Source organism: Dipteris shenzhenensis, chromosome 1 (assembly GCF_047967505.1).
Source record: "Dipteris shenzhenensis isolate YYH24624 ecotype China chromosome 1, Dip_SZ_1.0, whole genome shotgun sequence".
NCBI classification, from domain to species: Eukaryota; Viridiplantae; Streptophyta; class Polypodiopsida; order Gleicheniales; family Dipteridaceae; genus Dipteris; species Dipteris shenzhenensis.
This window is the reverse complement of record NC_141596.1, coordinates 31,132,057-31,144,410: the sequence shown is the minus strand read 5'-3', so window position 1 is coordinate 31,144,410 and position 12,354 is coordinate 31,132,057. Positions and strand designations below refer to the sequence as shown.

The window sequence follows — 12,354 nt, the reverse complement described above, 5'->3', positions numbered from 1 at the left end:
CCATTAGAAACTCTGAAACCCTTGTCGAAGAATGTAAATCCTCGAACTTGTCTCGACCTGGGGAAGACTTGTCCCTTGCCTTGAATGTGCACTTATTCCAGCAATCTTGTGCCAAGTGACCATGCTTCTCATTGGAGTAGCATGTCCCCCATACACTCTTGTGCACATGGGAGTGTGCATCCATATTCGTCCAAATGAGGCCCATGGAACTATTCCATACCTCGCACCTTGCTGCGGGTCCTTGCAAAAACAGTCTACCAGACGGACAAGAAGAGATGGAAAGGGGAGGTGGGGTAAGGGAGAGAGAAGACTCAGCACCGTGCTGCCTTCTCCAACAGCCGACCCGTGCTTCTGCTCCGAATTGCTGCCTCATGTCACCGTGGGCAGACAGCCCTGAACGGCTGCCACATGTCCTCGTGTGCATGCTGTTCAGACCTCTGCTTTCATCAGCCCCATGTCTTCTTCGGCAGGCTGGGCCCGCTGTTCCAAATCTCCACGAACAGTCCGCTGGGAATTGCTGCATCAGATTGCTTTGGGCGGATTACTCCTGCTGCCTCTGAAATCACCTAGAACCAGCCCTTCAAGGGCCTCTGTTACAAATCACCTTCATGTGTCTTTTGCCTGTATGCAAGCTGTCACATAGATGCTGCTACTAGGGCAAGACCACGGCTTGGAAAAGGCTGCTGCGAACAGAAATCCGATTAGCACAATGTGTCCACGCTCAAGGCAGACACCTCGGTTGTTGTGAACCAGCCTTGCATGCAGCGAAACAGCCCTTGAGGTGAATATTATCTACGTAGCACAAGCCTTCCGAAAATGCGCCTGAATGCTACCCTTCCTTGGTCCTTGGCCAATCCAACGTCTGATACCCTATGAGAGTGGTGTAGTGTGGAAGTAGACACACACACACACACACACAGAGAGTAAGAAAAGAAAGAAAATTTATTAAAGTCTTTGGAAGACCGATGGGTCTACGAGATTGTAAAAATCCTGATACAACAAGCTGTGGTAGTGGAGCTACTAAACGAGCATCCATACCAATGCAAAATGCAAAAATGCAGAATGGTAGTACTAAGTCCTATGTACAACATAGTCATGTCAATGGTCGACTATATATCAATCTCAGCATCATCATCAATATCATCATCATCATCGGCAGTAGCAAGATATCAGGATGGATGAGGCAGTGGAGGCATGAAGTCGGCAATAGAGTGTTGTTGGCCACTTAGCGGTGCGGTCCTGGCACGTCTCCTGGTCGTAGCTCTACGTCTGACCAGGGCTACTGTGACCCCCGTCGGTCGGGCTCTGACTCTAAACAAGGAGGGGATCTCTCTAAGTGTGATCTGTGTGTCGACCCTCTGTGTGAGCTGTCGGGTCACAGGCTCCGGGCCACGGTAATGTCGAGGCCTCATCTCGTGGGGATCCATGTGATCTAGTTAAAAGAACTCCGTGATAGAGCTCTGAGAGGGATCAACCGAGGAAGAAGTCTGCTCCTGTCTTCGTGCTTAGAGTATCCTCTCGCGGTGTCTAAGTGCCTCATGAATGAAACCTGCCAACCACCACTGGTCTGGGTAGGAGAGGAAATGGGCCAAAATCCCTTAACTATCCGTGAAGAGGCAGTGGAAATGTCCTCGGATCTCATAGTACATAGGACACCTGAAGATGAAATGCTCCTCTATCTCAACCTCCTGCATGTCACACAGTGTGCATATGCGCCTCTCCCTGGGTAGTCGCTCTGCTCTGCCGCTCTCGATGTGAAGAAAGCGACCTACACCCCCCTGTGTCTGCATCACTGTCTCAAGCTCATCAATGTAGAGGCCAAACAAGGTAGGCGACAAAGGACACCCTTGTTTGACCCCGATGGTGCTCATGATCTCGTCTGTCCACCCGGATCCTGCCCGAACTCTGCCTGAAACTCTCTCGTAAAGTGCCATGACAGCCCAAATGATCTCCTGGTTATAACCCAAGTCTTGTAGGCGCCGTATGAGGCAGGCTCTCGGAACCGTGTCAAATGCCTTACGGAAATCCACAAAGCAACAATAAACCCTCTGCTTCCGTGACCTCGCCTCCTTGATGATACATCTGAGCTGAGAATGTGGTCCATGGTTCCATGATCACGCCGGAATCCGGCCTGTCTTGCTGCTCTAAGTCCTCGACACTTTGCAAGTCTGCTAACCTTGGAGTCAAGTACTGATGCATAAATCTTGGACATGACATGTCCAATCATAATGGTCATGTAGTTCTCCGGGCTCATGAGATCCCCGCCTTGTGGATGGGTGAGATAGTATAGTGTTAATGGTTCAAGTGTGTGGAAACCCCAAACAAACAGCTTCATTAAAAAGCTTTGCTAAGAGAGGGGCTAGGAGGTTAATCCCATATGCAATGAACTTAGTGCATAACCCCTCATGATCCTTCGCTCGGCCATTATGAAGTTTCATTACGGCATCCTTTACCCCTCCTCTAGTGAAGAGAGTGCAGGATGTGGGGCGAGGCATGTGAGACACAGAGAGAGAGAGAGAGAGAGAGAGAGAGAGAGAGAGAGATGCTCCAAGAGATGCTCCACAAAGGAGGGCAGGGCCCTGCCATGTGACCCAAGGCCAGCCATGTGGCCGATGTTGACCCAACCAAGGTTAGGCCCTAAGTTGGCCTTGCCAGGTGGCCCTACAAACCTGGGCTATTCAGCCCTACCTATAGCCTTGGTAAAGGCCTCTACCCACATGGAAACCTATCCTGAACTGGGCGGGCACACCCACAAGTCAGCCCTCACTCACTATGAGATGCACATAACTCCAATAGATAGTTTGGAGGAACATTCATGTAGTCCCATGGACCATCCCTCAAGAAATCCTCATTCAGGGTTGTCCTGCAATGGGACTGCAAATTAGCCTCGAAGAGGAGGAAGCTAAGGATGGGGAGGCTGCAAGGAGTGGCTTTTGCCTACCTCCTTTGGCACCAGATCAGAGACCTTTTTTTTGGGGGGGGGGGGGGGGAGAGCTGGATGGGAGAGGGGACGAGGCATGAGGCTGGAGAGGGAGACTGGATTTCTTGACAAAGCGACTGGGAGGGGGGGGGGTTGTTAACCCTAGAGTCCGGAGAAGTGGCGGGAGAGAGGGAGAGGATACTTCCTTGGGGGGATGGAGAGGGTGGAGGGAGGATTGGGACATCGGCATTGTCAGGCTTGCCAGATTGCCTACTTTCGCTACCAAAGAGGGGAAGTAGTGCCATCGACCACTGCGGTCTCTAGCGGCAGGGTAGGTGTCTCATCCCGCTGTAGGGTCCTATACCTATGGACCTCCTGAATGCTGGATGGGTCCTCCACGAGGACCTCATCTCCTTGTCTCGTAACTTTCTCCTGTGGAGGAGGGTAGGTGTCCAAATCCATAGGTGTCTCCATCTGCTTTTTGTCTGCTTCCTTCTTGGAGTTCTTCTTTTTGTATTCTTGTTTGCATAGTATCTTTTTTCTTCGGTTCCGAACCAAGATCCAAGCCATGTACTGGTGGGTGGCAGACCTATGAATTGAATTCAAGGGCTAAGCGGAATGATTAGGAGGAAGTGTGAGAGGAACGAGGGGAGGGAGAGGGCAACGAAAGGATATGAGGGAGGGCAAGAGGATGGCGGAGGAGCTGGAGCAGCCCACTCATAGGAGCCTTAAGACTGATAGTCCTGAATTACAGCTAAACAGTTTCGGATTAGTATTCTTCATGCGGGAGAAGGCTGATACTCCCACCTCTGGACAGCTCCAAGCAACATTAGTTCATTAATTTTCTTCTGTAAGAATCTGAAGCAGTTTGAGAGGGATAAGCTGGATGATGAAGACAAGCAGTTGGCATAGATGTGGATACTGAGAAATGTCACGATCAAGAATAAGTGCACACTTGTTACCTGGATTTGTAGGTAGAAGCATCTTTTGGATTTCACCTTAGTTTTATATATACATAGTTCTGACTGCCCTTATCATCATTTTATGTTATAACTCCCTGTTCATGTTGTTATGTTTACTGGCAATGAAAGTTGTAAATGGTAACATATCAGTCCTTATACTATACTGTGGCTCTTTGGCTTAAAATTTCCACTCTTTATTTAAGTAAGTTCCTTTTATTGTGATTATTTCTTGGAGGCCTTTAATCATTTTAATCCTTTTACAGGTGGAGAATCTCACTCGCCGTTGTCAACTTCAAGATGTGGATCTGAAGCATTCAGCACGTCAGTTACAAGAAGCCATTAGCATAGCTGGAGAGGAAACAGCAAAATGCAAAGCTGCAAAGGAAGTGATCAAGTCACTAACAGCACAGGTTCTTTTCAGTATCCATGCTTTCAGAAAACTAGTTTGTGTGCTAAAGATGTAATTCGTGAAGATGGGTGTTCTCCATTCTCAAGAACTGTGGGCACAATTACAACGTGACAATTTACACAAAACAGTATATTGTGGCTTGTCCCTGCGTACAAGCTTAGCTCCTTCTTTTAAAGCCATCATATTTGTGCTATGGTGGTTGCCCACGTACATACATATGTCACGTACATATTGAAGGTTTGCCAGCAAGCATCCTAGACACGGGTGGGTACATACAAAGTAGTTAATCAGAGTTACACTCATCGAGTGCTGAAGTCTAAGAAGTACCATTGAGACTATTTACTGCTCAATGTCTAAATCAGTGTTGCCTTTGCCACGTTAGAGTTCATTCTCAACAAGAAATTGACTAAAAGTGCTTGGTGATAACATTGCATAATTACTACATTTCCCTTATCTTAATAAAAAATCTGGCTTCACCAATGTGGCGAGTATAGTGTTTAGGAATCACATTCATCATGTGGAGACAAATGAATCTTTTGCATTGGGCAGCTCAAGAACAACCAGAGTTTGCAGTCAGATGTTCTTTGATTCATAGAGGATTTGAGACTAAGATCTAAGCTGTAAAGCTGTACAATATTTAGCTCTCTTAAGAGATATTTTCTCAAGCATCTATTTTGTCACACATTCATAGGGAAAGTGTCTTAGAGGACTTTGCATCTGAGTGTTATGTAACTGAGGAAAATGAATCACACATTACTTCAGCGAAGCATGCTCAAGATACTGGTCTGCCCATGTATTCCAGCTCCAATACGTTTGATAGAATTGGTGTCCTGCACGAATGGCTCCAAACATTGCAAGGCTATTGAGGAATGGGTCAAACAATTGCAGGGATATTACTATCAGCCTAGGGCCACTTGTTCGAGGAGTGTTGTCTGGCTAATGACCTAGTTGCAGGTAACCACAGCCAACAGTTTACATCACCTTAGGTTGATGTGATGAGACGAGCTGAGAAGAGGACACATGATTGGGGAACGATACAAGCAAGACAAGTGATGGGGAAAAGTCAAATATCCAATTTACGCAGCTCTCGATGTGACAACAATGGAGAAAGAAAGAAAGAAAGGTGTATTTACGTCTTCAAAAGGCCTCACGGGCCTATGAGACAAAGTACAAAATCAAAAGTGACACATACTCATACAAGCCACAAAGGGCTGAGGCAAAGGGCACACTAAGACCCTTTGCTGAGAACTATACTAGACTAAAACCAGAGATACAAACATGTAAACTCTAGAACAAGTGACTAATAGCTAGACTGAGTCTCACATAAGGAGTTAGAAGACATATCCAGGTGCCATGGTGGCCCTCCTGTGAGCTGCAAAAATGTCTCGTATTTGTGTCTGTTTGGTCGTCTCACACTTTGATAGAGGGCGTGGTCTCTGAGCTCTTTGTATCCTGTGGGCCATATCAATAGGAACACCTTTGGTCGGGCGGTCTCCCAATAGAACTGGAAGAGGTTGGACCTCCATCATGCGTGCTCTAGCCCGTTGCTGCATCGTGGGTGGCTCTAGTGTCTCTAGTTGTATCTCCCCTCGTCGTCGTCTCGTCTCATTGGTCCATATTGCTCTCATGTCGTCAATCTCCTCCTCCTCTATCTCGACATGTCCAGGTGCAGACTCGAATGTTTAAAAATCCGTGCTGTGTCGCCCTCTCTCGCTTTGTGATGTGGTGCAAAAGGGTCTCTCTATGATGTCTCATCTCCATTAGGTAGAGATAGACACAGACCTGGTCTTGGAAGTGGATTGATCTGGAGAGAGGCCCGAATCCAAGCCCCTCTTGGAAAAGGCAATGGTAGGGTCCTCGGATCTACATAAGAAGTGCTCCTGTGTCTCTACCTCACCCAATGTGCATAATTTGCAGATTCGTTGCTCCCAAGATGTGCCTGCGGCTCTACCTGTTTCAATCCTTAGCTGATCTGCCCAATGCAATCCTAAAGGCGTGTGAGACTCACTTGTCCTCCAAATACTATGGTCTGATGATCACTTTGTCCTCTGACACTCTCAAGAAGTGGTCGCCACATTGTTGTCTCGCACTTCTAGTCGTTCAGATTGGTTCACCAGTACTCCAGACTGAACGCTGGACTTGATACTAATTACCAAGCTACGGTCTTGAGAGTATGAAGGGGTAAAATCTGGCCTTGGTGGGGAAATCCTGGTCCCCTCCCATGTCTGTGACATATAGAGCTGAAGCAGGTCTAAGCGTATGATATGGTTGATCTCACTTCGCGCGAGAAGAGGATCAAGAGCATCCAAGCTATACTAGAAGGGGGGAAGAGACCATCAATTTCTTTTCTAATCTTTTTTTCCTTAGAAATGCTGGTATAAGACAAATGAAGCTTGGATGAAGGGAACATGGACTACTTTTTGATTACCCTTCTCCTTTGGTAGTAGCCTTTGTCATGATTGAGTGTGCCCTTCCTAGAGTGCCAATAGAAACTTCGTATGAAGGCCTTTGTACAAATGGATCCTCTTGTGCTTGTGGGTGTGTAGGTTTGTGAGCATATGTTTATAATATGATCTACACCCATTGTTGAGCGTTGAAAATGTGGGTAAGAATTATCATTGTGGCTAGTCTCTAGTATGCATGATATGAGTTTATGGTTTTCAACCTTGTGGGTGACTATTATGGGTGAAAATTTGGTTTTAGAGGATCGATTTGGGCATGTTCTTGAATTCATATAGATACATGTTTCTACCTTATTAGTAGACATGCAAATTCCAATTTGTTAAGTTTTTCTTGAAGTTGTGGCATGCTCAATTGCAATGATCTTTCTAGCATTGTCCTTTTGTACACTCACTACAAAATTATCTTCCACCACCAAGGCATCGTTGAGTGTATCATGATGCCCTTCACATGTTACATCATCGATGATGTCCTCATTGAAACTACATTCTTCCAATGGTTCAATCTTGATCTAATTCCAACTGGCTACATGTGCTCGTTTGGTACATCTCCTCCATAGTTGCTGCATACAAACATTGCAAAGCATGATAATTTCTTGGTTCTTAGAGTCGTTTCATCATGATCCTAGAACCTAGAAATGGAATGCAATGATCGTGACTCTAGTACAAGTTACAACCTTGCAATTCCAGTTGACTTGGGAGGACTGGTGCTTGACTAGGAGGAACGATTTGTTGTACCTATGAGAGTCAGCCTGAGGCTTCTCTCTGCTCACATCACCGACTTCTAATTTCTAAGTTGTTTTGCATATAAATGTTTGTATGGGACTAAATTGAAATACTCTTAGCTTGTAGAAGTCGTAGCTTGAATGAAGAGAAATTAGACTTCCTTCTGATAAGCTTTCTCCTTTAGTGCTAGCCTTCGTCAACGGCCGAGCCTACCCTTCCCTTTGGAGCGTTGATAAAAGCTTGTTATGAGGAGCTTTGTATAAATGGCTGGTGTGTAGATCGGAGTGTTTGTGTGAGCATATGTTTTATACAATGATCTATACCCATCATTGGGTGCCGATGATGTTGATCGAATGTCATAGTAGCCATCCCTATCATGAGGTTAAAAATGCACTATTTGTTTTTGACTTAGGAAGATGAGTTTGGGCATGCTCTTGGATACATACATATGTATGTATGTGTCTATGTGCTATCACATGCACCAGTTTCAAGCACAGTGTAGAGATATACAATGATATGGTGATGTAGGACTTAGTCTATTTTGTGTGTTAGTACTTGGACTATATACCGGATCAACATGAAACGGGTTTCATTTGAAAGCTCGCTCGAGACTCCACCTCCCTCTGGACTCCATAGCGGAGGTGGACTTACAAAACAAACCCAACATAGCCTCCTACACAGTGTCACTAAAACTCACTAACCACCCCGAGTAGTAACAAAATATAATTTCACATGACATCCCCCCCCCCGGCTGTGGAGTATGCAATGCTTGCTCATCAGCTGCACTCTTGCAAAAGAGGTCCATCAACCTGTATCTAAAGCAAAATGAGTAGAATTGCCACCCACTATAACAGATTTCATTAAGAGACTCTGGGTCATCCTAGCTTCCACTTGCATGCTTCGTGCCATAAAAGATAACAACAATATCAAGGTCTTATCCACAATAAGAGTAGCACCCTCACTCACATTCTTTACTGAAACACACACACACACACACACACACACGCACACCCCCCCCCCCCCCCCCTATGTACGTACATACATACGCGCGCGTGTGTGTGTAGCATCTTGAATATCAGGTTTTGGAGTAGGGGCCATCACATGGTCATTGGTGGACTTTATTGACCACTTATAAAGCCTCTTTAAGACAAAAGAAGGCAACCAAGCTAGCAACGATCTTAAATATGGTTTAGCTCCATTATGAGACTCCGACTATTACAGGCTGGGGATGGGTTGTACATGCTAATGATTAATCCTACCCATTCCAACTATCTTGTCAAGCAATTTTTATAGAAGTATTTTCAAAGTAGATGTGAGATTGAGAAATAACTCAATGATATAGGCCAAGGTTGGGTTTGAAGAATGGTACCACCTATTATCACTATGATTGTGAGCTATGTCTTAGAACACCTTTTGTAGATAAAGAGGTTATTGATGCTCTTTGGGCTATTCTGTTGGAGAGTAGGAGTTTTTTGTGATTAATGTACTAAGAATTGATAGATCTTTGCCATGGGTTGAGTTCCGTTTTCTTGGCTTTAGCCTCATGTGCCTTATCTTAAAGGCAGGGAGAAGACTTCTCATCAGATGATGGAAACCCAACCTCAGCACTCTGGGGGTAAGGGTTGCATCCTTAACTAACGCTTGTCTTCTATAGGAGTGCTGCACATTGCTTTGGAGGCTCTCTTGACACCGAGGCATGTCTTCAGCCATAGTTTTTTCTGTACAGCATATGCATACAGGTATGGAAGTATGGGAAAACCCCCTTGGCTGAACCATACATGGCTGTAAAATTTTTCCTACTTTCAAAACATAAGGTATAGGAAATTTTATTAGCAAGTTCAAGTTTCAAGTTTCAACTAAAGCATTCCAAAAATATATCTTAAACCATAAACACTTACAGAATCTAGATTCACAAACATTGAAAGACTTGTCACTTCATGATTCATCAGTCGCCAAAAACATCAATGATCAAGGATTGAAGAGTCATGAGGCTTAAAACTTTAAAAGAAGACAAGTATAGGAAAAGCTTCCAAGTTCCAACTTTCAACTTTCAAGCATCAAAGCTGAAAACCCTAAAAGCCTTGGCAAAAAAGAAATGAGACTGCGAAAAAGGAAAGAGGCTACAAAAGTCAAGACTCTAGCTTTGGTGTGCTAACTCTAGAGTCTCAATGGTCCCCCCCCTCCTCCCCCCCCCCCAAAAAAAACCCCGTGGAATTTCATACGTCTTTTTTTCAGACATTTGCAAACGTTTGGTATCAATAACATACGCGTATGGAAAAACTATGTCTTTAGCTGTGCTCTCTCATATGTAAACAACAAGGATATTTTTTCATTAGAATGAAAAGTGATGATAATGATAAATTTTATGCTTTCTGGTACAATATCTTGCAGTCTATGTTTTGTGATGCATGTAATAGCTTAACAGAGAACTACTAAGCTAGTTTTCTTATTGTTACTATCATCAGCTGTGCTTCTATGAGCATGTAATAGACATACGCTCCAGTTATTAATTGTTAAACACTAGCCATTTAAAAATGGAAGATAACACCTTGATGCACAATGCTGAGGTGTAAAATTTTTAAGCAACCTTTCAATATTTAGAGTACTTGAAACAAATGCAGATTACAAGTATTGCTGCGTATCTTGGATCGGACCATAGCAAAGTCCCAATTTTATAATGTCACAGCTTAAGGCGTGTTCTCCATCAAAACTGGAATTGTTCCTATAATTCTAATAAGAAAGGTCTGCTCTCTGGAAAGATTTCAAATAGATAAGACTTTAATATGCACATGAAACTACTATGTTTCCTGCCTTACCTAACTTTGATCTTTGATGGATTTTACCTCTTTGAAAGGCTGCTGATATAGACGAGCACTCTGAACTTTATCATTGAGCTAAATTTTGAACAAGCAAATGCATATTGTTGACTAGCTGTTCGTCAAGTCTTTTTACGTTTTTTCTTACTTTACAGATGCACCTAGGAGTCACTAGAGTGTGTTGTTGAATGAAACAGCTCAAGGTTATGACAGAACGGTTGCCTGGAGATTTTCATCGTTACAATAGATTTGCAACAGTTCCACTTTTTCATACAGATGTTCCTGCGGGCGTACGGCCATCGTCAGCTCCTTACGGATTGGCATCGCCAGATATGAATGGAAACAATCCACTTCATAATAGTAAAGGTGCTCCAAACTCCACTCCAGCTGTTCTAGAAGCAGCTAATGGCACAGCGAATCCATTTTCTGTCCGTGATGGACCAATCCATGCCTATGGAAGAGGGATCACATCTCATGTTCCAAGCAGGTTAACAGAAGATATGGACGGGTCGGATGCTCACCTTAGAAGTGAAGACAGATCAAGGAACACGAGCTCTACTCCAACAGATAATGGACATCAACCTGGAGATGAATGGGTTGAGCAGGATGAACAGGGGGTATATATCACCCTAATGTCTTTGCCAGGTGGTGGACGGGACCTCAAGCGTGTAAGATTCAGGTGATTCTAATGATGTAGGACTCCGGTCTTTGATTTCTATGCAAACATGTGCATCTTCCCCTTATCCTTATGAAGATTTCAAACTTGCATTGAATGCTCTGATTCTGGAAACTTCGACTAGGACATAAAATTGATGCTCTTGATGATGAAGTTTTCAAAGTTTGATTGTATGGTAGTTCGTCCATTTATTACATATCAACTAGTCATATTACTGATTGATGACATGCTGATCTTGCAGTCGAAAGCGCTTCAGTGAAAAGCAGGCAGAGTTATGGTGGCAGGATAATAAGGCTAGGGTACATGAGCAGTACAATGTTCGGGTGGTAGAAAGGTCAGCTATGGGACAATTTCTAATACCAAAACCAGAAGGTGATGAAACGTCCTCTACTTCTACTGCTTCCAGACTCGGCTAGCACTTAAGCACCATACACATTTGAGGAAGAACATGTTTGAGTTTCAGTGCTGATACAGATAGGCAGGCCAAGCCTATTTATTAAATCACCACAGGGTCCAGGCACAGGAACCGTTTCTCTTTTTCACGAAAGACACAGCCTGGTACTAACGTGATAATGTCTTGCTTTGACTGAGAATCATGAAAGTCTTGATGCTCTTAGGAGCTACAGACAAAGGAAAATGGCCAGGAGATCAAGGTTCTCCTTCGTCAGTTTGAACGAGCAAAGCATGACGGGCAGATCCAGAGTTCTGCAATCCACAAGCAACTACAGGGTGCCCTCTGCATGTGTGGCATTTACATCATTGATTGTTTCCAGAGAGGTTTGCAGAGAGTCCGGGAACTCTCCTTATAGGTACGGATGATGCTATACTGCAAGAGGCAAATGTAACATCCATAAGTTGTAAAGTCCGAATAAATAACCACTGCTAATGATGAGTGCACAGTATTCACAGCAGGGAAGTGTGTGAATAGCAAAATAATCTGCATGTTATATCATTTGATTTTGCAGATTTTTATCTGCTACAGTTTTTTCAACCTGCGTATTGGATACTGGTGTGTTTATTTCAATTTTATGGTTGGACATTGAGAATCTTTGCATGCTTAAAATGGGCTGTCTGTAAGAATTGATATTAAAGCCTCCAAATCTTGAGTTGGATGCTCTCTAGGGACTCGTGTAGAACGCTTACACTTTACTTCTTTGCTTTGAGCTATTTATACCCTGGAAGTTTTGATTCCTTGTTCATTGATGGAGGAGCAATATATATAAGCGGCCATCCTTCTGTAGTAGAGGTTTTAAAAGAGACAAAGGAAATCAGGAAGTTTTAGAGACTCTTTGCTGTCTGAAGACAAAGAATCATGGGAATACAGTATTATCACTGACTAGTAATTCTTCGCCTATTTTCATCATTTTCCGTGTGACAAGAAGTATA

The 12,354-nt window shown here is 44.0% G+C and overlaps 1 protein-coding gene across 3 annotated transcripts in view; it reads left to right on the top strand.

Annotated features, from left to right (window-relative positions):
* The window catches only part of LOC147905693 (PH, RCC1 and FYVE domains-containing protein 1-like), a 34,667-nt gene extending 22,725 nt beyond the window's left edge, over nt 1-11,942 (top strand). For 2 of the 3 annotated variants that reach the window (XM_087374085.1, XM_087374076.1), the window contains 3 exons: nt 4,146-4,292; nt 10,490-10,971; nt 11,210-11,942. In XM_087374085.1, coding sequence (XP_087230211.1) covers nt 4,146-4,292; nt 10,490-10,971; nt 11,210-11,384 — 804 coding nt within the window. In that variant the 3' untranslated portion in view covers nt 11,385-11,942. Of the gene's footprint in view, nt 1-4,145; nt 4,293-10,447; nt 10,972-11,209 lie in introns of those variants that run through there. The other variant, XM_087374093.1, reaches the window with a different exon arrangement.
* The last annotated feature ends 412 nt before the right edge of the window (nt 11,943-12,354 follow it).